The sequence below is a fragment of the Neofelis nebulosa genome, chromosome 7 (genome assembly GCF_028018385.1).
Source record: "Neofelis nebulosa isolate mNeoNeb1 chromosome 7, mNeoNeb1.pri, whole genome shotgun sequence".
Classification (NCBI taxonomy): Eukaryota; Metazoa; Chordata; class Mammalia; order Carnivora; family Felidae; genus Neofelis; species Neofelis nebulosa.
The window spans coordinates 143,122,590-143,149,272 of NC_080788.1; the positions used below are offsets into that span (position 1 = coordinate 143,122,590).

The 26,683-nt window shown below is 48.2% G+C and overlaps 1 protein-coding gene across 4 annotated transcripts in view; it reads left to right on the plus strand.

The window, feature by feature from the left end:
• Positions 1-26,683, plus strand: part of EML1 (EMAP like 1) — a 188,796-nt gene that overhangs the window by 31,692 nt on the left and 130,421 nt on the right. Inside the window, exon 1 of one of the 4 annotated variants that reach the window (XM_058740260.1) lies at positions 24,172-24,366. The exons of 2 other annotated variants lie outside the window; for them this stretch is intronic. In XM_058740260.1, the coding sequence (XP_058596243.1) occupies positions 24,300-24,366 (67 nt within the window). In that variant the 5' untranslated portion in view covers positions 24,172-24,299. Of the gene's footprint in view, positions 1-24,171; positions 24,367-26,683 lie in introns of those variants that run through there. One more of the 4 variants, XM_058740262.1, reaches the window with a different exon arrangement.

Sequence of the window (26,683 nt, forward strand, 5' to 3'; positions counted from 1 at the left end):
TTACTTTTCATTGACATGGCTTTATATTTACTATGGGTCTCTCTTTTTGAAAAAAAAATATTTAATTTTGAGAAAGAGAGCAGGGGAGGGTCAGAGAAAGACTAAGAGAGAGAGAGAGAGCAGAAGAGGGGCAGGGAGGGGCAGAGAGAGGGAGAGAGAGAATCCTCAGCCCGACACAGGGCTCAGTCTCACAAACCATGAGATCATGACTTGAGTCGAAATCAAGAGTTGGATACTTAACTGACTGAGCCACCCATGCGCCCCTGTATTTACTATTTCTTTTTCTTTTTTTTAAAATTTTTTTTAATGTTTTATTTATTTTTGAGACAGAGAGAGACAGAGCATGAACGGGGGAGGGGCAGAGAGAGAGGGAGACACAGCATCGGAAGCAGGCTCCAGGCTCTGAGCCATCAGCCCAGAGCCCGATGCGGGGCTCAAACTCACGAGATCGTGACCTGAGCTGAAGTCAGACGCCCAACCGACTGAGCCACCCAGGCACCCCTGTATTTACTATTTCTGATGCCATTTATTCATTCATGAAGATCTGAGTTTTTTTCCCCACTTCATTTTCCTTCAGACTTAAGAGCCTCCTTTAGCAGTTCCTTTATTTTAAAATGCCTTTATTTCAGGGCGCCTGGGTGTGGCTCAGTCAGTTAAGCATCTGACTTCGGCTCAGGTCATGATCTCACAGTCTGTGAGTTCGAGCCCCGCGTCAGGCTCTGTGCTGACAGCTCAGAGCCTGGAGCCTGTTTCAGATTCTCTGTCTCCCTCCCTCTCTGACCCTCCCCCATTCATGCTCTGACTCTCTCTGTCTCAAAAATAAATAAATGTTAAAATTAAAAATAAATAAATAAAATGCCTTTATTTCATCTTTATTCTCAAAGCATACTTTTGCTGTGTATAGACATCTGGCTTGATAATGTTTTCCCTTTCAACACTTTAAAGGTGTTGTTCCACTGTAATCTGGTCTCCATGGTTTTTGATAAGATGTCTGCAGTCATTCAAATATTGATTCCCTTGTGTGTAATGCATGGTTTTTCTCTGTCTACTTTCCAGGTGTTGCCTTTATCTAGTTTTCACCAGTTTGATTCTGATATCCCCCAGACATAGCTTTCTTCACTGATCCTATTCAGATTTGCTGGGCTTCTTGAAATTATGGTTTGTTTTTCTTCAAGTGTGGGAAGTTTTCAGCTATTATTTCTTCAGATACGTTTCTTGCCCGTTCTCTTCCTGTCCTCTGGAACTTTTAAAACTTTGATATTGTTTTATGTGTCCTTGAGGCTCTGTTAATTTTATTGTCTTTTTCTTCTCTCTCTTTCAGACTGTAAAATTGTTATTCATCCCTTTTCAAGTTTATGGATTATTTTTCCCTTCTCATTCTGAGTCCACTCAGTGAAATTTTTTTCATTTCAGATACTAGGGTTTTCAGTTCTGAAATTTTCATTTAATTTTAAATGGACAATTCAGACTTTTTTAGTATGGTCACAAAATTGTACAATCATCACTACTATATCATTCCAAGAAATTTCATTACACCCATTTCATTACAAGAAACCTGATATTCACTGGCAATCACTCCCCATTCCTCCTTCTCCCCAGCTCCTGGCAATTACTTGTCTACTTTCTGCCTTTACAGATTTTCCTACTCTAGAAATTCCTTATAAATGGAACCATACAATATGTGGTCTTTACAACTGGTTTCTTTCACTTAACAGTGTTTTCAAGGTTTATCCATGTGGTAGCCTGCACCAATTCTTCATTCTTTTTAATGGCCAAATAATATTCCATTGTAGGAATATACCACCTTCCATTGACCCACTCATTGGACATTGGATTGTTTCTACTTTTTAACTCTTATGAATACTACTGCCAATTGGTTCATTTTTATATTTTCAATCTCCCGATTAAGATATCCTATCTTTTCTTTGTTAGGACACACTTTTCTTTACCTCGTTGAATATTGTCATAATAGCTATTTTAAAGATCTTACCTAGGGGCGCCTGGGTGGCTCAGTCGGTTAAGCGGCCGACTTCGGCTCAGGTCACGATCTCGCGGTCCATGAGTTCGAGCCCCGCGTCGGGCTCTGTGCTGACGGCTCGGAGCCTGGAGCCCGTTTCCGATTCTGTGTCTCCCTCTCTCTGACCCTCCCCCGTTCACGCTCTGTCTCTCTCTGTCTCAAAAATAAATAAGCGTTAAAAAAAAAAAATTAAATATCTTACCTAATAATTCCAATATCTGGGTCATCTTAAGGTTGGTTTCTGTTGATTGCCTTTTTTCTTGAGAATGGGTTGCATTTTCCTGGCTTTTCATATATGGAGTAATTTCGGATTGTATCCTGGACATTGTAGATGTTCTGTTGTAGAAACTCTGGACTCTGTGACATTGTTTTGAATAGAATTGATGTTCTCGTTTCAGTAAGAATTAACTTGGCTAGACTCAAACTTCAAACTCTGTGACACTTGTGCTGGGTGGGGGCCCAGATCTTGGTTAAACTGCTTTTAACATGCCACACACACATGTGGTTTGGGGGTCAGCCAGAAACTCGGGCGGGGTTTACACACAAAATGTTTTGGGTTCCTTCTCCGGCTCTCTCTTTTATGGGGTTCCTCCCCACTCTCCAACCACTGTGGTTGTCCAAGCTTCCTTCTCCTGGTTCCTCAGTCCAGAGGGAAAATAGGCCTTCTCCTGGAATTTGGCCACCTTGTCCCCCTACCGCAAATGTGGCTGCCTTCAAGGCAAGGCCACAAAAATGGGAAATTGTCCCATTTGGGTTGATTCTTCTGGGTTTTAATGCTACTCCCAAGCCTACCTGCTTATGTTTACTCTCCAGGGCCCTCAAGATGTGGTTTTGGCTATTTTGTCCATAATTTGTAAGTTTGTAGATGTTATCTACAGGAGGGTGGGCTTGTGAGGAATTTACTCCTCCGCACAGAATATCTATCATCTATCTGTCAATCTGTACACACCCACATATATGTGTATATATGAATATAACATGTATGAATATATGTATACATTTGAATATATTAATATATTTGAATATGTATTCGCATACACATACATTTGAATATGTATATGAAACAAAAGGCTTATGAATCAATATTTACCCTACTCCATGTTTACACATCACATACTCTGATATTTTCTGCTCTGCTCCACGGTCTTTCTTTTTAAAATGCTCGTCTCAGTCCCCTCCTAAATTGATTTCATGACCCAAGAGTGGGTCACGACCCAGAGTTTGACCCAGGGTGCTCTAAGGCCTGGCAGGCAAGGGGCAGGTGCTGTTACTAGAAGAGCTCATTGAACAAAATGCAAGAGACCCCCCCCTCCCCACCCCCCCCGCCCCAGGTTTCCTGAACATACTGGGAGCAGTGTGGTCGTAATGCCATTTTCACAGATGGGTGAACATCTGTGTCCCCTTCCCCTCCACCCCCCTCTGGGGCCTCCAGTGACCAAAGCCCAAAGTAAGAGTCCTCCAGGGTCCAGTCCTCGCTGCTCCACATGATTCACAGACTTTTGCTTGCGTGTCCCTGACCACCACCCCCCAAGCAGCAACATAAGGCTGCAAACTTTATTTTGCTAAATAAGGACATTTAAAAATAAAAATAATGGGTGCACCTGAGTGGCTCATCAGTTAAGCATCCGACTTCGGCTCAGGTCGTGATCTCACAGCTTGTGAGTTGGAGCCCCGCGTCGGGCTCTGTGCTGACAGCTCGGAGCCTGGAGCCTGCTTCGGATTCTGTGTCTCCCTCTCTCTCTCTGCCCCTCCCCCGCTCACGCTCTGTCTCTCTCTCTCCAAAATGAATCAACGTTAAAAAAAATTTTTTTTAAACAGTAAAAAATAAAAATAATGATCATCTCCTGGAGCTATCATTTCATTTAAAAAAAGATCACAAAAATGTCAGACGGACAATCTCCGAACAAGGCAAAGGCCTGAAATCAAACTCATTGGGTGCATCACGAACACTCTCTGCAGGTTTTCCTCGCCCCGCGGTTGGGTGTTTGGGAGCCTCTGAATCAGCCGGGGCCACAGGAGGAAAGCCCAGGGCTGGAAAGACACTGGGAGGTCCCACATCTGGGAGAGAGAAAACGTTTCCCAGTTTTCCCACAGGTAATCCGCCCAAATTCCAAGTAGCTCTGACTGCAAAGACGCGGCTTGTTCGCAGATGCCATCTGTGCTCCTCAGATCACTGAGCTCATTTCACTAACTGCTGCCTGTCCCCTGGGGTGGCTCTCTCTGCCCTACTTGCCACCACCCGGAGACCGCGGGGCCCTGTGGCCCAGAGCAGGGGCGGGGATGGGAAGAGAATCCCGCCAGGCCAGGTGGGCGTGCCCCCCCTCACAGACCCGCCCTGCTCCCAGCAGCTCTGGAGGCCCAGAGGCCCATTAGTGCCTGCATAATGGATGGATGTCTCTCTTCTTGGAAAGCACAGGCCCATCTTGCTTAAGGAGGATGAGAAGAGGTCGGATGCAGGCGCTGTGCTCCTAAGGCTGGTCTCAGCGGGGAGCTCACACTGGGAGGAACTGGCCAGGTGTCTTTCTTCTGCCTGACAAAGGCTGGGTGAGCATCCTCAGGCCGTCCGGCTGAGGGCTGGGGTCATGGGCCTGTGAACCAGGCTCGGAGCAGGGCGGCTGGGGTGGGTGGGAAGAGCTCAAACTGGGGAAGGGCCCTTTGCAGGGCTCAAGGGGAGACCAGGTGGGAGGGAGGGAAGCTGAGCTCCAAGCACAGGGCAGAGGGCTTGGAGGTGGGAGGGTCGGATGCTAGGGATGGGGACTTCCCTGGCCCTCACAATGACTCTGGTCACCAGAGACAGCCACGCGGGGGTGGCCGGTGACCTCGGCGCTGACACACATCCGTGCCCTTCACCGGGATGTTCTTAGGCATCTTTAGGGCCTGGCTGGGCACGGAGTCAGCTCATGCACCTGATTTGGTCATGACGATGGCTACGATGCAAATATTTCTGTCCTGCTCAGTGTTTCTGTAATGCTGCCTCGTCCCCCAGTCCTCGCCTGAATGTACGCTTTTGTCCTGCCAGCCGGGCTCCTTCCGGGACCTCTCAGACCTCGCCCCCATCCAGCAAGGAAAGGGCTCCTGCCCAGCATGTCAGGGGCTCCAGGCCCTTGCTCCAGTCCTGGCCGTGTGATTACTGCATAGTTTAATAAGTCCCTTGGGGCTGCTGTATGCTAGGCACTCGGCTGTGTGACCGACGGCTGACTTGCAGCGCTGGGCGTGTGCCCTGCCCACCTGGGGGCAATCTAAGGATGTCAGCCTTGTTCGTGGGTGACCTGCAAAGCTTAGGGGTAAGGAGCTGTCTTGGTGCATCCACGGGGAGCCTCGGGTCAGGAGAAGCTGTGGGGAGAAAGGGCTAGAAGTGGGGGTACGTTGCTGGCATCCCCCTGAATGGCAAAGAAAGTTGGGAGTGAAAATTCTAATTGCAAATCCCACTGACAGCTTGAGTTTAAGGGAAGAGATGAGCTAAATTTAACCTAGCCAGTTAAAGAGCCAAAAATGCAATTTACTAATTAGCTTAAAATGAAAATGAGTCCAGTGATCATAAAGCGTTTCTCTAGTTACAAAATACAAAAAAGAAAAAAGGAGGCTGTTCCTCTTTTCATACTGACATGCATTTTACATTCTAATGCTGTTATAGAATTAGGAATGTAGCCTGCTGGTACAGTGCTGTAGACAGGCAGAGCGTCACAGCCTTCTTGGAAAGTTCCGGGAAGCTCTGGGTCCGCGGCAAATCCCCTTTCTAATTGCAGAGCATCGGGGGGCATCCAGTGTCTGTCCTCAGGGACTGCAGAGTGCACTGGGTGCAAGGGGCAAAGTCCCACATTTTGGGATTTCTCTAGACCGGATGCTGAAGGGCTCAGCCAGGGAGAGGGCATCCGGCAGGGAGGGAGGAGAGGGTCCCTGAGTGGGTGGCATTTGAGACGACCCTTGAGAGACAGTGACTGGGAAAACGGGGACTGTATTAGTCTGCTTGGGCTGCCATAATAAAATACCACAGGCTGGGGGCTTGAACAACAGACATTTCTTTTCTCCCAGTTCTGGAGGCTGGATGTTGAAGGTCAAGGCAACTTTGATTTCTGGGGAGACTCTCTCTCGGCTTGCAGACAGCCACTTTCTCGTTGTGTCCTTTCGTGGAGGAGAGAGAAAGCTCCAGTGTCTTCCTTTACTTGGAAAGACACCAGGGGTATCTGGATGGCTGAGTCAGCTAAGCATCCGACTCTTGATCTCAGCCCAGGTCCTGATCTCAGGGTCGTGAGTTCAAGCCCTACGTTGGGGTCCACGTTGGGCATGAAGCCTACTAAAAAAAAAAAAAAAAAAAAAAGGAAGGGACAGCGCAAAGTCTGAGATGGAACAGAGTGAGGGTGTATCCAGAGAATGAAATGGTTCATCTCACAGGGCAGCAGGGCTGAGGCACCGGCAGATATGACATATCCCACACTGACCCTGTCACAGCAGCTCATAGGCCGGTTTACTCTTCATCGGTGGGCAATGGGGAGCCACTAGGGACTTCGGAGCAGGGTAGTGATTGGATGAGAGCTGGGCTGTAGCAGAGCGACCTGGCCACCGTGCGCAAGATGCGTTTCCATTACGGTGTGATGTATTTTATTCAACATAATTTCTGTACCAATGGGAAAGGCATGCCTAAATCATGGGTACTGCTTATTAGCCCCTTCTGTTTCCCACATCATGGCGGTTTTGGGGCAGCAGCAAGGACGTTATAAATAGTCATAGCACAGGGGCGCCTGGGTGGCTCAGTCGGTTGAGCGTCCGACTTCGGCTCAGGTCATGATCTCACGGTCTGTGAGTTCGAGCCCCGCGTCGGGCTCTGGGCTGACAGCTCAGAGCCCGGAGCCTGTTTCGGATTCTGTGTCTCCCTCTCTCTCTGACCCTCCCCCATTCATGCTGTGTCTCTCTCTGTCTCAAAAGTAAATAAATGTTAAAAAAATTAAAAAAAAATAGTCATAGCACAAAAGGTAGCATTTGGGAGAAAGAGCATTTTCTTAGCCAATTTGCATGATACAGTTGATATATGTATACTCTCCCAACTAAAACAGGTGGTTTTCCCAAACTATGGCTATTTTTTAAAAATATTTCCTGCTGCTGTAATCTGATGCAGTACAAATCTTTGGGCAAAAATAAAAACCTCAGTGGGTAAAATGGCCGTTCATATATTAAACATGTTGAAGAGTCTGTCCTCAGTGTCCTCACAGATGGAGCTGAAAGGAAGAAGTCATATCTGTTATAAATGGAGAAAGTGTAAAAAATCTGTGAAATTAATTAGTACAGAATCCCAGTGGCCTATAGATGAACGTTTTACCCTTCCATCCGTTGGATATGGCTAGTTTTTAATCAGTACATGACACATAATGAGGATGCCGATAATAGCAGGGGTGCCTGGGCGGCTCAGTCAGTTGAGCGTCTGACCCTTGGTCATGATCTCGCCTCAGGTCATGATCTCACTGTTCGCAGGATGGAGCCCCACGTGGGGCTCCACGCTGACAGTACGGAGCCTGCTTGAGATTTTTTCTCTCTCCCTGTCTTCCCTCTCTCTCTGCCCCTTCTGCTCTCTTTCAAAATCCATAAATAAACTGGGGCGCGTGAGTGGCTCAGTCGGTTAAGCGTCCGACTTCGGCTCGGGTCATGATCTTGCCGTCAGTGAGTTCGAGCCCTGCCTCCGGCTCCCGCTGTCAGCTCAGAGCCTGGAGCCTGCTTTGGATTCTGTGTGTGTGTCTCTCTCTCTGCCCCTCCCCCGCTCACGCTCTGTCTCTCTCAAAAAGGAATAAAAAAAATCAAAAAAATGTTTAATGAAATAAATAAACTTATTTTTAAAAGAATGCACATAATAATGTAATTAAGGACACACCACAGTACATAAATGAATTCTAACGTGTGGTCATTAGTAATATTGGTCATAAATTAATTCTTCTCTTCCCAAATGGCTGTGTGTTGCCCCTAAATTTATTCTCAGACTACCTTTCCTGCTGCCACATCTGTTTCTCACCGAAGTGGCCACTATATGAAAATATGAGTTTATACAGTGGTACATTATGTGGATTGTATTTTCCCGACAGGTTTGTCATAAGGTCCTCTAAATCAGAAGCCCCAGCCACATTGTCCCAAGCCTTCAGCGGATTTACGAATACACCATTTAGAGTTCTTCGGAAACCCATCTACGATACAAAACAAAGTAAAATGGCACCTAAATCTTTAACCTCCTTGAAGTTTTTCTTCTGAAAAGGAAAGGTTCTTTAGGGGCAGGAACTGAAACTTCCTCTTCCTCTGACACAGCACCTGACTTTCAGAAGGAGGTTCACACTCAATGTCTGTAGAATGAATGAATGAATGAATGAACGAACGAACTAAAGAGCAGGTAAACAAATCGAAGCTTAAGAAGTTAGATTGAAATGTGCATATAATTTTATTTATCTTTTTAATGCTTATTTATTTTTGAGAGAGAGAGAGCACGAGCTGGGGAGGGGCAGAGAGAGCAGGAGACAGAGGATCTGAAGCAGGCTCCAGGCTCTGAGAGTGGAGAGCCCAGTGCGGGGCTTGAACCCACAAGCTGCGAGATCATGACCTGAGCCAAAGTTGGATGCTTAACTGACTGAGCCACTCGGGCGCCCCAATGTACATATAAGTTTAAACTTAATTTCAGTTCATTAAGTCCATACTGCACATAGTTTTCCTTAATTTTTTTTAAATGTTTTTATTTATTTTTGAAGGAGAGAAAGAGACTGAGCATGAGTGGGGGAGGAGCAGAGAGAGAGGGAGACAGAATTCGAAGCAGGCTCCAGGCTCTGAGCTGTCAACACAGAGCCCGACGTGGGGCTCGAACTCACAAACTGTGAGATCATGACCTGAGCCGAACCCGGAAGCTCAACCAACTGAGCCACCCAGGCGCCTCCATACTGCCCATATTTGAAAAAATCAAGTACTTCTCCAGGGCTTAATACAAAAACAAAACAAAACAAAAAGCAGCAGTTAGCTTCCCTCATTTACTGTACCAACCCCACATTCTGACTTCCCAGAACCAACTGCCACTTCCAAATATTGTATCCATTCCTTTTGGTGTGCAAAGGGCACCTTTCTTGAAATAATATGAGTATCCTGATTCTTCCTGCTCTGCCGGGTTCAGAAACGTGTTATCTGGAATGCCCCACCACAGCGGATGAAGACTTGGTTCTCTTTCGCGTGACTCACTCCACACCCACACGTGCACACACATTCCCCATCTTTCCAATACAGCCATGTTATCATTTCTTCTTCTTCTCCTTCTCCTTCTTCTTCTTCTTCAAGTACAAAAGACAGTGTTATATTAGTTTCAGGTTCACGATTCAACAGTTCTAGACATAAGTCGTTGCTCATCACGGGAAGTGTGTTCATATTCCCCTTCACCTACTGCACCCATCCTCCCCCCCACCTCCCCTCTGGTAACCGTCAATTTGTTCTCTATAGTTAAGAGTCTGGTTTCTTTGTCTCTTCTTTCTTTGTTCATTTGTTTTGTTTCTTAAATTCCACGTATGAGTAAAATCGTATTTTTCTTCCTCTGACTTATTTCACTTAGTATTATACCCTCTAGACTCATCCATGTTATTGCAAGTGGCAAGATTCATTCTTTTTTGTGGCTGAGTAGTATTCCAATATATATATATATATATATATATATATATATATATATATATATATCCATCCATCTGTAGATGGACACTCGGCCTGCTTCCACATCTTGGCGATTGTAAATAATGCTGCTATAAACATAGGGGTGCGTGTCTCTTTTCAAATTAGTGTTTTTGTTTTCTCTGGGTAAATGTCCAGTAGTGGGATTACTGGATCGTACGGTAGTCATATTTTTCATTTTTTTGAGGAAACTCCATGCTGTTTCCCACTGTGGCTGCACCAGTTTGCATTCCCACCGACAGGGCACAGGGGTTCCTTTTTCTCCACATCCTTGCCAACACTTGTTGTTTCTTGTGTTTTGGATTTTAGCCATTCTGACAGGCGTGAGGGGATATCTCATTGCAGTCTTGATTTGCATTTCCCTGATGATTAGTGATGTTGAGCAATTTTTATGTGTCTGTTGGCCATCTGGATGTCTTCTTTGGAAAAATGTCTATTCACGTCTTCTGCTCATTTTTAATCGGATTGTTTGTTTGTTTGTTTGATGTTGAGTTGTATCAGTTCTCTATATATTTTGGATATTAACGCCTTACTGAATACATCATTTGCAAATATCTTCTCTCATTCAGTAGGTTGTCTTTTTATGCTGCGGATGGTTTCCTTTGCTCTGCAGAGACTTTTTATTTTGGTGTAGTCCTAATAGTTTAATTTTGCTTTTGTTTCCCTTGCCAGAGCAGATGTATTCAGAAAAATGTTTCTATGGCTGATGTCAAAGAGATTACTGCTTATGTGTTCTTGTAGGAATTTTATGGTTTCGGGTCTCACATTTAGGTCTTTAAACCATTTTGAGTTTCTTTTTGTGTCTGGTGTAAGAAAGTGGTCTAGTTTCATTCTTTTGCATGTTTTTGTCCAATTTCCCAGCACCACTTGTAGAAGAGATTGTCTCTTTTTTTATTTCTTTATTTTGAGGGAGAGAGAGAGAGGAAGAGCGTGCACGTGCACCCTCAAATGACTGTGGGTGAGGGGCAGAGACAGAGGGAGAGAGACAATCCCAACCAAGCTTTGCCATAACATCCCAACGCAGGGCTCAATCCCATGAACCATGAGATCATGACCTGAGCCGCAATCAAGAGTCGAACAGACACTTAACTGACTGAGCCACCCCGACCCCCCAAGATTGTCTTTTTCCCATTACATATTCTTGCCTCCTTTGTCATTGATTAATTGACTGTATAAACAGGGGTTTGTTTCTGGAATCTCTGTTCTGTTCTGTTGATCCATGTGTCTACTGTGCTAGTACCAAACTTTTTTTTAAGTTTATTTCTTTATTTTGAGAGACAGAGAGAGAGATTGAGAATCCCAAGCAGGCTCAGTGCTGTCAGCATAGAGTCTGACGTGGGGCTCGATCCCACAAACCCACGAGATCATGACCTGAGCTGAAATCAAGAGCTGAACGCTCAACTGACTGAGACACCCAAGTGTTCCAGTACCAAACTGTTTTGATTACTACACATTTGTGGTATGTCTTTTTTTTTTAATGTTTCCTTATTTTTATTTTTTTTTTATTTTTTTTTATTTTGGGGACAGAGAGAGACAGAGCATGAACGGGGGAGGGGCAGAGAGAGAGGGAGACACAGAATTGGAAACAGGCTCCAGGCTCCGAGCCACCAGCCCAGAGCCTGACGCGGGGCTCGAACTCACGGACCACGAGATCGTGACCTGGCTGAAGTCGGACGCTTAACCGACTGCGCCACCCAGGCGCCCCTAATGTTTCCTTATTTTTGAGAGAGAGAGAGAGTGAGCAATCCAGGAAGGGCTTGAGAGAAAGAGAGAGAGGAAGACAGAGGATCCGAAGTAGGCTCTGCGCTGACAGCCGTGAGTCTGATGTGGGACTCGAACCCACTAACTGAAAGGCCATGACCTGAGCTGAAGTCAGCTGCTCAACTGACTGGGCCATCCAAAAGTCCCTGTAGTATATCTTGAAATCTGGGATTGCAATACCTCTAGTTTTTTTCTTTTTCAACATTGCTTTGACTATTTGGAGTCTTTTGTAGTCCCATATAAATTTTAGCATTATTTGTTCTAGCTCTGTGAAATATGCCGTTGGTATTTTCATAGGGATTACATTGAATTTGTGGATTAGTTTGCGTAGTATGGAACTTTTAACGATACTCGTTTTCCCAGTCCATGAGCATGGTATATCTTTCCATTTCTTTGTGTCACCTTGAATTTCTTTCATCAGTGTTTTATGGTTTTCAGAGTACAGGCCTTTCACCTCCTTGGTCAAGTTTGTGTCATATCATTATTTTTTTACTTGATCATTATGTGTTTATATTATTGTGACAATGAAATGCTCTCCATAGTTAAGCCATGTGGTATATGATTGAATTTCCTTTCTTCTACAACTTTTTGTTTTCCTGGAGTAAGTAACTGTCTTCTGTTTTGTATGTATCCATCACCACATCATCTCCCAAATACTCTGGCTTGTGTGTAAATCTCCTCTCAATAGTTTCCAGTTTCATCTTTTGGTGGCATTTCTCCAGCACCTGTGTCCTCTGGCTGACATCTGACTGGCTGCCTGCTGGCAAATTGTTACTGTCCTTTCCACAACTGATGCCTTGCGATCTCTCATCCCATATCATTGGGGATTCCTTTCACCTCTCTCCTGGATCCGATTCCTTGGTTTTTGGATCTCACGTCTTTTTCTTTCTTGGCAACTCCCTCACTTTGGTGGAACACATCCTGCAGTAGCTTCCTGAGAAAGGAGGCACAGGGCAGCTAAGTTTTTGAGAACTTGCATGACTGAAAACATCTTTAGCCTTACACGCTTGATGGTTCGTCTGGGCCTGGATTACAGGCCCCTCCTTTTATCCTTTATTACTCCCCTCCTTTCATCCTTTTATATTTTCTCAAGTGTTTAGAGACCTCAGCCCCTCCATCCACATTTTAGAGAGGGACCTTCAAAACCTGCCTGAAGCTTTGAGTCCACAGATGAGGCTTGTCAACAGGAGGACTCCCCTGTGACCTTTGACCTTCCACAACTTCAGGTCTGTCATGTTCCCCACAGAAGGGTCTCCCATGAGCAGACACTTGGCTGCCAAGATTGCCAGAGCTGAGGGTGGGAAGGGGGCTGGAGGATGGTTCCTCGTTCAGCTTTAGGCAATCACTTCTTTCTCATCTTCAGGATGGCACCCCTTGGCATCTGTTGGTGCAGAGAACCCCCTACTTCCCCTGTTGCAGAGATTAAAACTCTAATCTTCTGCAGGGAGAGGATAGGCATCGGGAAGGGGTCTAGCCACTTCTGTCACAGTCACTTTGGGCTGCCAAACAAAATACCTTTATGGGCGGGGGGCTTACGCAGCAGAAATTTATTTGCTCCCAGTTCTGGAGGCTGAAAGTCCCAGCTCAGGGTACCCACGGGGCCCTCTTCCTGGCTGTGGACAGCAGACTTCTCACTATGTCCTCACATGGTGGAGAGGGAGAGGGATTGGGAGGGTGTGGAGAGAGAGATCTTCCTCTTCTTATAAGGCCACAATCCTATCAGATTAGGGCCCACCACTATGACCCCAATTAACCCTAATTACTCCCTGAAGCCCTATCTGTATATACAGCCACGATGAGGTTAAGGCTTCAACATAGGCATTCAGGGAGATGTGATTCAGTCCGTAGTAGCTTCCTAAGCATACTTTTGGCTAATCCTCCTGTTTCCAGCGTCTCCTGTGCCCCTCATTTCCATAGGTGCTGGTGCTGTCAGTCCTTGAACCTTTGGGGGGCTCTGTGGTAGCAGATGGGGTGCTTCTTGGTTGCCCCAGCCTTACTGGCTTCAGTGGCAGCTTGTTGGGGGCAGATGAGCCCATACCTGTCCTGTCCTGCTCCCCAGCCTGTGGTTCTGTTGACATCCTTTCCTTCCATCCCCCCTGCCTGTGGGCATGAAAAGCTTCAGCAGAACGTGCTCGGTCCACTGCCTTTCCCTAGAAGGCCGCTGTTAAGTCTCTATTACAAGGGCGATTATGTTGCCAACAAAATATCTGTTGAACAAATAAAGGAAACCTCACGTTTTTTGTGGCTTTCCATGCATCTCGTCCTTCTGACCCTCCCTCCCAGAAGACGTGCCCTCCATCCTTCTGTCCAAGGAGACTCCCCCCGCAGAGTACCCACTTCCTCCGGAAGCCTGTCCCAGCAGCCATCTCTTACCTCCTTGAATTGTCACCAACTTCCCTTCCTCTGACTCTTCTCACCCTGACAAAGTACCCTTCCCCCCACCCTGGCCATGCTGCCCATGAGGGAGTCACACAGTCTCCCTGTGTGACTGCTTGATCCTGGCCACTTCTAGCCCTCTGGCCTTGTCACTACTCAGCTGTCCAGCCTCTGGGTCCCCAGTGGTATCCTCATTGCCCAAACCATGGCCTTCTCCCCATACCCACCTCACTTCCTGCACCGCCCCCCCCAACTCCCTTTCCCTTAGAAGACATCCTTCCTTGGTGTCCTCTGAATCAGCAGCCTGGTCTGGCCAGCCCATTCCTGACCCACCTGGGAGGCCGGTGCCCAGGGTCTTACCACTTCACCTAGAGGTACGCCAGGGGTCCATTGGATTGTTTTCATGTCCCCAGTGTCCCCTGGTCCAGTTTACACACATTTTCCCATCAGCCTTCCTAAGGCACAGCCTAACTGTGTGGCATCCGGGGACTTCTTGTTACCCACAGGCCAAGCCAACCCCTTAGTAGGGGTGCCCAGACCTTCCACAGTGGGGCCTCCAGTTTGACCTCCTTGCCCCATGCTTGGCTTGAACAGAGCTGGGTGGCTCATCATTTCCCAGACATGCTAGCCTCTTCTTGGACAGCTTCCCCTTGTCCTCCCACTGTCTCATCTCCCAGGCCATCAGGGCTGGAGCTCTGGGCCCATCCACCCCTGGCTCGTCTCCATCTGCCCAGCCTCTGGGGATGCAGGGATGTCAGCTTTTATTATCCAGCTTCTTGGGTAAAGTCTTCCCTTCCTTCCCCCTCGGCTCTCAAATGTCTTCCTCAGCTGCAGAGATGGTCGTTGAGAACAGTACAATGAGGGTCTGGACTTGAAAGCACCAGTTTTAAACCTTGCCTCCACCACTCACCAGCCCCGTGACCTCAAGTGAGGCACCTGCCCCTCTGCTCCCAGGGGAGTTACCCCATGTGTAAAACTGAGGCAGTACTACCCACCCTACAGACATGTAGCATGGGCTGGAGTTCATGCATGGGTGGCAAGTGGCACCCATTGAGCTTTGGTCCCCTCCTGTGTGTTTGGTGTGTTCCTGTGCATATGCTTTCTCCTGGACCATGAGACCCCCAGGGTTGGGCTGGTGCTTTATTCCCCCTCGTGTCCTCTGTTCCCAGCCCAGAGTGGTCACTCAGTGTGTGCAAAGGAGTGAGCCAATGGTCAGCACCCTGTCTGTGAGCAAGCCATGAGTGAGGAAGGAGCAGCAGTGTCTCACCACTGATCTCTCATCAGAAGACCCTTTAAACCTTTGCCTTAATCAGTGGGATAGCTGGAGTCTAAAGTCCAAAGGCAAACATTTTAGCAAGGCTTCCAGGACCCTGGGCTAATTACAAACAAGTGTTATGCGTCCAGCCCACAGAAATGTAAAAGCCTGTGATGGAAGTGGTGGGAAGGGACAAGGCAAACTTCAGAAGCAGGTCTTTTACTTGGCTTTCCAGATAAATACTCAGATTTCTGGCAACTTTATTTTTTGCAACTTTGAGGCCATGAGGCAGCTTAAGGTAGCGCTTTAAATATACTTGTGTGAATCTCAATAATTTTTAAAATATACAATATTTTGTATAGACTTAGAGATTCTAAGTCTTTCCATGCTAGCTAGGACTGCCATATAATTTGTCTTCCAAACCAGAACACCCCAGGGCCACAGGGGGGCTACTGCTGATCACCCAGGACACAGGCACAAATCTGGCTGCCCCAGCACTCTGGGATGAACAGCCGACCTGATATTGGTGTATTTACTCTGCGGTTAGTCGGTAGTATGCCAAAAACTGCCATAAAACCTTGCAAAAATTCCTGAAAATGACACTGTTGAGTGGAGACGTTGCAACGGGGATTTTGTTTGTAATCTATTGCAACACCTGCGAGACTGTATGAATTACAGACAGTCACAATGTCGAGTTTCCTAAATCACACATAACTCTAGAAAGGGAAAGCCAATCGAACATTACTCTAAATTTTCCACTTCAATTCAGACGCTTCAAAACTTGTAGATCATTTTGATGAATCCAGATCATCAAGAACACTTTTGAGTGACGGGGCACCTGGGTGGCTCAGTCGGTCGAGCGCCCAACTTCGGCTCAGGTCATGATCTCACGGTTTGTGGGTTGGAGCCCCGCATCAGGCTCTGTGCTGACAGCTCGGAGCCTGGAGCCTGCTTCGGATTCTGTGTCTCCCTCTCTCTCTGCCCCTCCCTCCCCCACTCTCTCTCTTTTTCTTTCAAAAATAAATTAAACACACACAAAAAAAGAACACTTTTGAGCGAATAACCTTCTGAGAGGAGAAAAGCCATGGGTTTCTCGGATAGTAAGGAGTTTTCAAATCCATTGGACTATTAACAAGTCAAGTGTGGACGGCTCAGAAGTTCATGATTCTCCGGTGCCGACAGTCCTGTGATAGCGGAATGAGGCTGGAGAGAGGCCCCTGATAAGGCTGTGTGTGCTGTTTCCCAGCCAGTGCTTCTGACCCGCCCCAGCCGTCTAGGACAGGATGGGCACAGGTAGTCAGGAGCCAGCTTCCCCGAGTTACAGCTGACTCACCTTTGTGCCTGCAAACGTGAGGACCAGGTTCCCGGGCGTGAGACCAAGGAGAATGCTATGAGGACTCCACATTGGCTGCTGGGGGGCGGGGAGGTGTTGAGGGGCTGAGGCGTGGGGGCGGGGCAGGTGAACAGACACAAAGCCAAGAGCAGAAGCCCAGCTCCCATGGTGTCAATGGTCCAGTTTCTACAGAGTTTCAAAAGGCAGGTTGGTTTGGCACACGTGGACGTGCTGCCTGCCCTAAGCAGCAGAGGAGGTGGGGACTCTGGCAGGACTCTGAGGTTATTGTATCTCGTTCAGGAGAAAAGAGCCCAGTGGAGTGGAGCTTACAGACTGAGTGGAAGGACACTTGCCGCAGGGGGCAGCACACAGGGGGAGCCCCAGGAACAGCCCACTAGGGAGGGTCTGGGGCAACGTGAGCTCATTGGGGCGGCAGCTGCGTGAGCAGGGGGACCAGGGGCCTTGGAAGACTCTGAAAGCTGTCTGCATATTCTGCACTCTGCCTTGTGGGTTTCTTTTTCTCCCATAGGGAGAACAGTTGTAAAACTGAGGAGTGTAGAAGAAACATCCCCAGAGGAATTGCCAAGAGCCCAAAGATAGGTGAGAAATGGTGGGCGCTCCTTAGTTACCGCGACCGCCTTCTCTGGGCCTTGACAAACCATCTCGAACCTCACCAGATGGGCATTGCAGAAAACTGGGAAGGGAAAAATGTCATAATTTTCCCCAACACAGAAGAAGTTGGCTTCTGGAAAATAACGGCTGATAAATTTGATGGGTTTAATATGGGTTCCGAGCAAACATTTTAACAGATCTTTGAAGAGGTAGCACGTATGATCTTGGAAGGAGATGCGGTTCCTAAGAGCCAAACCAACTTTGTTCTCTCTTTTCGTGGCGTTACCAGACTGGATTTACAAAGCACTGGTAGAGATCCTTCACAAAACACTGTGCATACTCAAGAAAAATAGGCTGGGTGAACAAACAATTGGGGCAATTGCATATTTAGTTGGACAAACATATTAGAGTATCGATAAATACAGCAACGGAGATGCGGCTGGTGAGGCGTCGGGATGGGTGCACGGAGTCCCACCCCCTCCTGTGCTGCTAACGTGTCTGTTGATTACAAGGATGAAAGAGGGCATTAAAGAGTTTGTGATGGCACACGCCCCATCGTCAGAAAGCTGATGCCTTAGATGCCAGATATCAGAGCTTAAAGATTTGGGTTGGCTAAGAGGATGGGTTGAAACCAACAAAATGACATTTAACAGCGTAAAGATAAATCCTGTCTTTAGATCTTTCTTTTTTTAATCGATTAGCTCAGTACAAGATGGAGAAGACCCAAGAGCAGTTCATTTGAAAAGACTGATAGGTTTGTAATTGACCGGAAGTTCAACATGAACCAAGAGTATACATCCTGACTGCTCAAAAAAAAAAAAAAAAAAAAAATCAATACAAGCTTCAGTTGCATTAATAGAATCATAACATCCAAGTTGTTAAAAGGAAAGGCCACACCGGTCGGTCTGCTGAGGTTATTGTATTCGGTTGTGGGTCCAGGATTCAGGAGAAAAGAGCCCGTTTGAGCGAGGTGGGCATCTATTCAGACAAAGGGTTGAGAGACTACATCACAGGATGGATGGGGGGCTTCAGCCTGGAGAATGCAACAAAGCATTTGGAAGCTTATCGTGTGTTATGAGCAACCGATGTTGTCTAGCACATTCATTCATTCATTCATTCACTCAGCATTCACTCAGCGCCAACTACTTTCAACATTATGTTCAGCATGACCAGTGTCTGGAGCATCTAATCTCCTGGGAGAGATGGATGGACACACACACACACACACACACACACACACACGCACACCAGTTAAGGCAAGGCCAACTTAACATAAGGGATACAGTAAAGTACCAGCAGATGTTGGAAGTGTAGCAGACAGGATTACTCAGCCTCTAAGCTGGCGGGAGGGGAAGGCAAAGGCACACTGGGCTGGGGCATGGGCAGGGGTCCAGAGCAGTCAAGTGCATGGCATGACTGAGAGTCATGAACGTTAGCTGCCGATAGCATGGTGTGGCAGGGGCGTGTCAGAGGCCAAGGACAGCATTTGCTGTCAAGTGCTGCACACACTTGAAAGTCTGTGCCAAGATGCTTGCCCTTCATGGGGTAGAGGCCACAGAGAATGAAATGGCATCGTTAACCCCTCTCTGGGCAAGTTAACCCTGGAGTCACAGAATGGAGCTGGGGAAACTGGGACACAGGCTGTTCCTGCACGATTCCTGAGCAGACAGCCTACACCGGGACACCGGAGATTCGATCAACCGGACAAAAGTGCGGTCTGTGAAGAATGCTTTGGGAAAGGCGATTCGGGATAAAAATAACCAACAATCTTTTCAATAATTCAAGCTCTTCCATTCTGAGGTGGCCGAGAGACCATTTGTCAGGGATGTTGTAGAAACAGTACAGGCAGGTTGGAGACCGAAGAGTTTAATGTTCTTTATTGATGCCAAGAATCTCTGATTGCCTTTCATTTTATGGAGTGACAATCTTATCATAGAGTGTATTTTATATTTTGGTATCAGTAGTGAATGGTGTTTTGAATCCATGGAAGAACCAACCCTTGACTTTGGGATTCTATATTATGTCAATTTGCCAGGGCGGCTGTAACCAAGTAGCATGCACTGGGGGGTGAGGGGAGTGGGGGAGAGGGTCTTAAGCAGCAGAAATTGATCACTTCATTGGTCTGGAGGCTAGAAGGCCAAAATCAAGGGCTCGTCAGGCTTGCCTCCTTCCGAGGGCCACAAGGGGAGGATCCGTCCCAGGCCTCCCTCCTTGGTTTCTGGACAACTGTCTTTTTCCTCTGTCCACTTTTCCTGTGTCCTAACCTTCTCTTCGTATATGGCCATCAGTCCTATTGGATTAGGGCCCACCCTAATGACCTCAATTTTTAGAAAATGTTTATTTATTTATTTTGAGACAGAGAGGGAAAGTTAGAGAGCAAGCAAGGGAGGGGCAGAGAGAGGGAGACAGAGAATCCCAAGCAGGCTTCTCATTGTCACCCAGGAGCCCCACGAGGGGCTTGAACTCATAAACTGTGAGATCATGACCTGAGCTGAAATTAAGTGTCAGACACTTAACCATCTGAGCCACCTTGGCACCCCCCTAATGACCTCAGTTTGACTTCATGACCTCCGTGAAGACCCTGCATCCAAATAAGGTCACATTCCGGGGTAGTAGAGGTTAGTCCTTCAACGTACGAATTTTGGGCTGACACAGTTTAACCCACAACACTAAGTGAAGGGCAACTTTTCTTTGCTCTTAGAATATAATCAGACTCCCCACTTTTCAGTGCAGGGGTCAGTAGCAGTAAATACAATGATGCGGTCACACGGCCATCACGAACATCTATTCTAGAACTTTCTGATCATTCCAAACTGAAACTCTGTTCCTGTTAAACACTAACTTCCCCCCCCCCAGCCCCTGGCACCCCCAAGTCTACTTTCCGTCTCTATGAATTTGACTCCTCTAGGGACCTCATACAAGTGGAATCATGCAATATTTGTCCTTCTGTGTCTGGCTTATTTCACTCGGCATAAGGTCCTCAAGGTTCATCCGTGTTGTAGCAGGTGTCAGATTTTCCTTGCTTTTAAAAACTGAACAATATTCCATTCTATGTATACATCACATCTTGTTTTTTCATTCGTCTGTGACAGACACTTGGGTTGTTTCCACATTTTGGCTGTTGTGAATGTTGCTGCTATGAACAGGGCTGTGCAAATATCTCTTCAAGACCCTGCTTTCAATTCCTGTAGGTACGTGCCCATTAAAGTAGAATTTTCTACTTTATTCTTTGAAGTGCACATATGACTCTTTAAATCGAGTACACGGCCACACTGGCAGTTTGGAAAATACTGTGTTCTGTGGCTATATTCCCAGCCCCAAGCACGGTGCCTGGTCCTGGATTAACTATTTTTGGAGAAATGCTGAATTAAACAATAGACACACGAGGCCTACGTTTCTGGGTAATTTTGTTTTTTATTACTTCTCTGTGAATAAAGGCTACAGAGCTTTTATTTTCCTATCTGTTTTCCACACATTGTACAATATGGTTCTATTAATGCCACGGAATGCTTTGGTTCTATTGTCCTTGAGAGTATACATCGCTTATGACAATGACAACAGTTTCTGGTCTTGGGCCACCAAGTATTTCAAAATGACACAGAACAACAGACTGTTTAAGTGTTTGGGTGCAAAACCCATACATCATTAATTAAGTGCTCAGAGATCTTTCTTGGACTCTCCCCATGGATCTTTTTCTTAAGTTGTTTTTTTTTTTTTAATGTTTATTTATTTTTGAGAGAGAGACAGAGCATGAGCAGGGGAGGGGCAGAGAGAGAGGGAGACACAGAAGCCCAGGCAGGCTCCAGGCTCTGAGCCGTCAGCACAGAGCCCAACACGGGGCTTGAACTCACAAACCGTGAGATCATGACCTGAGCCGGAGTTGGAAGTTCAATCGACTGAGCCACTCAGGCGCCCCCAAAACATAGCCGTTTCATATTCTAGGTTAAGAGCGTGATAACGATCTTTATCATCTCAAAAGCAAGTGGACTGAGCTCTTGTTAATTGTAATTTTGCTCTAGTGCAAGTAACATCTTCTCTGAAAATCTCCAGCTCAATTTTTCTCCTGCCCCACTTCTGAATTTTCTTTTTAGTTAACTCTCCTTAGTTGTGGTCAAAGATCATATCTTTAAAGTCATAAATGAGGAATATTAACATTCTTCAGAAGAACCCTCTTTTAATCACTTATTTATAATTATCATTTCCTTTCCAAGTTTAAGAATGCCACAGTCAGCTTTTTATACCAATTCTCTGCTGTATCCTAATATGTAAAACTGCCAAGTGAAGTAAGGGTAGGGTTAGGATGGGGTTTGAAGGGGGAAAGGTGGGAAACGGGAAGACAGACAAGGGTAAAGGTCACAGTGCACCTGCGTTAAGTCTTGTCCTCTAAAACCCCCTTCTCTATAGCACCTGCCTCTTTTTTCATGCACATATTTTATTGATTGATTGATTGATTTGATTTTTTATCATTAATTTTACGCTTTATTTATTTATTTTTTAAATATGAAATTTATCGTTAAATTGGTTTCCATTATAGCACCTGCCTCTTGCAGTCTACCTGTGCTGGTCGGTGGCCGGGGTGGCTTTCTGTGACCCTGCTGCCTCCATTGCCCTCTGTATTTGGCCCGCATTTCCTTTTCCTGCCAAAATTCTCAAACACGCATCTACGTGTGCTCATCTTTTGATGACCAGCAGGCCCTGGCTCCTGTCCCCACTGGTCACCAAGATGCTCCTGGCCACCCAGCAAGCTCTTTGCTACCAGATGGAGGCCTCATCCTCCATGATCCGTCCTGCAGAGAATTCTGTGAAAACGCCCACCTGTTTGCAACACTCAGTGCTTATAGTTTTTCACTTATTTTTTTCAGATGCTTGTGGTTTTTTAAATTAGATATAATCTATTGTCAAATTGGTTTCCATACAACACCCAGTGCTCATCCCAACGGGTGCCCTCCTCCATGCCCATCACCCACTTTCCCCTCTCCCCCGCCCCCCATCAGCCCTCAGTTCTCAGTATTTAAGAGTCTCTTATGGTTTGTCTCCCTCCCTCTCTGTAACTTTTATTTTTTCCCCCCTTCCCCTCCCCCATGGTCTTCTGACAACGTCCTGTGAGGTTTCCCTGTTTCTCTTTCCTGACGCTCCTTTGGAAGTTCCTTCTCTCCTAGCTACCAATAGTCTCTGCCCTGCTTCTGTTGGCTTTCCATTCGCACCTTTAGAAAGTCCATTAACAACTTCTACCCAAATCCCATTCTTTCACTGGCAGGCCATCTCCAATCTCCATTTGCTCCAGGCATTTTGAGTGGGATGCTTGCCATCTGTCTTGGCTTTCCCACCTCTCCGGCTGTCTGCCCTACAGGCACGTCCCTCTGGCCCACCCTCAGTCTCTCTTTCTTCCCTCTGGCCTGGCCTCACCCTGGGCCACTCCAGCTCCAGGCCCTGCTGTCCTGTCCACACACAGACTCATCTCTCTAATGCAGTCTTAGCAGCCACTGGCTTGTGTGCAAGCCTCCCACCTTCCTCCTGCCGGCTGTGTTCAGACTCCTCCGCCGGCCCTCCGGGCCTCTCCTACCGGGCTCTCCCCGCCTCTGTGCAATCTCATTTCCCACCTGTCTGCAATACAAGCCGTTCATTCCTATCAGACCAGCCCTTTGGCCCATAGCAGACCCCGGATCACTCATGCTGTCTGTCCTTCCCATCGTCCTTCAAGCACTGGGACGGTCAAACCAACAGTGCCTGCAGTCCTTCAGCGTCCCACACGTGGTTTTCCTGTGAACAATCCCTCTTGTCCCCCTGTGCTTGGTCTTCCTGACCAGGTCCGGGGTAAGGTCTTCAACCTCCCTTCTGCCCATGATGTCCAGTGATGTGTAGCGCCAGTTGTCACTAACCCAGACGCCAAACGTGCCACTTGCAGGGACAGAGCCCCCGCCCTCACCACGCCCTCTGCTTCTGCCTCTGAACCCAGTGAGGCCCACGCACCGTCCTGATGGAAACTTTTTACTCATTTCTCATTTCACCTACAGTGTGTTCAACCCATACAGGCGAATACTAACAACTTGCAACCCTTCAGACGTGTAAGTGAATTAGAACATGTAAGGGAATCACATGTGGTTATATCGTGTAAGTGAATTGTAACAATTGTGTGACAAGGAGCTCAAATGTTGGCAGTCTCTCCTGCGCCCAGGGGACCATCCAACGGAGACATTCTTCTCTCCTGCTTCCTCCTAGGTTATTTACCAGCACCGGTACTTGACGCGGAGCGTGGTGGAACTCCAGTCATTAATGCAGTGTGTGAGTGTGTGTGTGTGTGTGTGTGTGTGTGTGTGTGTGCGCGCGCGCGCTGGGAAAGTTACACACTGGTGGGTCCGGGTGCCTCTCCTGCTATGGAACTTGTTCGGAACTCGCTGTCTTCCCGAGACGGAACGCACACAGCTCTCTGGGCTCCTGGAACCAGTTAACAAGTGTGTAATGTGACAAATCTGTACCGCAGGGGCCGATCAGAGGGGAAGGAGCAGAGCAGATGTTGTGGCTCCTTCCCAGGCCGCCCAGACTGTGCGGCCTCAGGTGCCCGGGCCTCCATTTGCAGCGGCCGGCCGCCTCTCTCCCCGCCCGCGAGCCGACGGCCGCGCGGAGTCACCACCCCGCGCTAATCCTCCCCGGAGGCCGGACCTCGTGGCGGCGGAAAACGTGTGGGGAGAGGGGCGCGCCGCGGCGCCGCCGCGAGGGGGAAACGCGGCCGAAATGGGCTGGCACGCAGTCCATGTTTGGGCCTGGAGCTGCGGGCGGGCGCGGGGACGGGGCCTTCGGGCAGCGCGGGCCTCCGCGCCCGCAGTGGGGGTGGGGAGGGGCTCCCCCCGGCCCGGCTCCCCGCGCGCCCGCCCCGCCGCTGCCTTTGTCCCCCGCCCCCCCCCCCCCCCCGCGTCCCGCCCTCCCGGGGACGCCGCGGTCCCGAGAGGCGGCGGGGTCCGGCCCCGGCGCCCCCGCAGGCCCCCGGCGCTCGGGCACCCGGCCCCGCCCCGCCGCCCCGCCGAGGCCGCCCCCTGGCGGGCAGCGCCGGCAGCGCCGGCGTCGGGCCCGCGCGGCGGCGACGGCGGCGGCGGCGGCGGCGGCAGCGGCGGCGGCGGGCCCGGGGTTGCCATGGTAACCGGCCGCGGCCGCCGCCACAGCAGGGCCGGCCCCAGCGCCAGCGCCGGCCGCGGCTCGGCTCGGCTCAGTGTGGGGGTGAGCGGCGGCGGCGCGGCCGGGCCGGGGGGGAGCGGGCGCGGCCCGGCGGCCTCAGCATGGAGGACGGCTTCTCGAGCTACAGCAGCCTGTACGACACGTCCTCGCTCCTCCAGTTCTGCAACGGTGAGGGGCGGCGGCCGGGAGGGCGGGGGCCGCGGGCGGCGGGGGCCGGGGCGGGCGCGGGGGCGAGGCCGGGGCCGGGAGGCCGCGCAAAGTTGCGGCGGAGGCGCGCCGTTCCCGCCGCCGCGGGCGCATTGTGCAGGCCCGCGGGCCGCGCCCGGCTCGCCCCCGCCGCCCGCGCCCCGCGCCCCGGGCCCCGCGTCCGCGCCCGCGCCGGGCCCGCCAGGGCGCGCGGGGCGGCGGCCGGGGGTGCCGGGGACCCGCGGAGCGCACGGGGCCGGGCGGCGCGTGGGGAGGCCGGGGCGGCCGCGGGCGCGGGGACGTGTTGCTCGGGGCCGCCCGGTTCGCGTCCGCCCGGGAGGGTCCGCGGGAGGAACTCGGAAAACAGACCGCCGAGTAGCACAGCACTCCCTGGGGAGGTGCGCGGTGCTCGTGGCGGCCGCAGCCTGCGAAGCCGGTCAGTTCTACTTTGGGGAAACCGCCGCCGTGCAGCGCGGTGCACGGGAGCGGCGAACCTGGCTGGAACGTGCTCGCACTGTTTTGTTTACGGGCTGGCAGATCTTGTTGCATTTAAAAAAAAATTTTTTTTTTTTTTTTTTTTACAGGAGGGAAACAGTAAATAACTACCAATATGACATCTTTAAAAGAAAAATGTAATATTCTCGTGCTTGAAAGGCTTTATTTAGTCTCACTAGCAGGGTTGAAAAAGATTTTCACACCACAGCATATTTTATGAGAACCCGACGTATGATAATTCATGCACAAAAGTTAACCAGTTTTTTTTTTTGACGTCGGATTTATTGCTTTATCAGAGGGTCCCCAAAGTTTGTCAACGAAGAAACAATGTGTGTTGTATAGAATTTGCGAATAATTTGGCATTCTAGGTGCTGTGACAACTTGAGCAATTTATTTTTGCCATTGTAATTGTGGTTTAGGGAAACTTTTCTAGCTCATCAACACCTGCCTGCAAATGGGAGGTATTAGCTGTAGCAATGAAGATCCCTGGGTGTGTTGATTGTTCCTCTATAATGATAGTTTAATTCCTGGTGGAATCGATCTCTTTTTCGTGGAAGCGTTTTCCTGATCGTTTTAGCAGCCTATAATTTTCATGTTAATCACATGCAGGCCTTCATTAACTTAGTAATGCGCTCTTCAGTGGAATGAAAGTTTTGACTCTCCAGATGTAACAGCGGTTTCCCAGAGCAGAAGCCCTGTGTTTTCGGTCCTTAGGAGGTGTTGAAGGCAGATAGAGTGTATCTGATGCTCTGGGAGCCACTGGAATCCCTCACAGTTTGCAGTCGTGGGTCTGATTTTGCTCTCCCATAGGTTGAATAGAGTTCTCGGCAAAATTTTGAATAGTTTCCTTAAATGACCTACAATCAATCCTATTTGAATTACTATTTTTTAAATAATGTTTATTTATTTTTGAGAGAGAGAGAGAGAGAGCGAGCGAGCGCGGGGGAGGGGCAGACACAGAGAGAGGACACAGAACTTGAAGCAGGCTCCAGGTTTCCCTTGTCAGCACAGCGCCCAATGTGGGGCTCGAACCCAGGAACTGTGAGATGATGACCTGAGCTGGTCAGACACATAACCGACTGAGCCATCCAGGCGCCTCTTGAATTGCTATTTTTGATGTGAAGGTAGTACAGCCTCCTACATGTTTTCGATAAAAATCCTTTTATGTTAGTTGTGAAAAGCATGTGGCTGAAAATTATATTAAGTGAATTTCAGGCAGGAAGGGTTTTGAAACATTAATATGTGGGCATATATGCTGACAGTTTGATTTAGGTTATGAAAACGAGCCTAGATATTTTTATTTGAGCAGTTGTTTGGGGGCCTGGTCATATGTTCCTAAATAGCAGCTCAGTTGTAAAGTTGACCTACACATCTATTCATGAGTATTTTGGTTTTCTGCCTTTTTTTTTTTTTTTTGCTGTTAATTGCTCGTTTAGCAGTATTGATAAAGTATTTTACTGGAAATGATGTCTAGAAGCAAGTAAAGGCCAGCTCTTACATGTTGCATGGGTAACAGTTTAAGAACAAATCACATTAAAATAGCTAAACTCCAACAGTAAGATCATTTCATCACACAAGTGAATGAATCATAACTGTTGAATTTCTTTCCTCAGACGGTTCTTAGCTCTGTTTTTATTATGTTTTGGTTACCATATGAATAAACTTTACAGCACGAGTAGTTTATGGGGGCAGAAATGGACGTTAACGGGTGCTGTCTTAAGCAACAGATGTTTTGCTGTGAAATTCTTCACTTTAAGAGGCTTCCATTAAGTGAAAATATAAATGAATACAATTCAGTTAATGA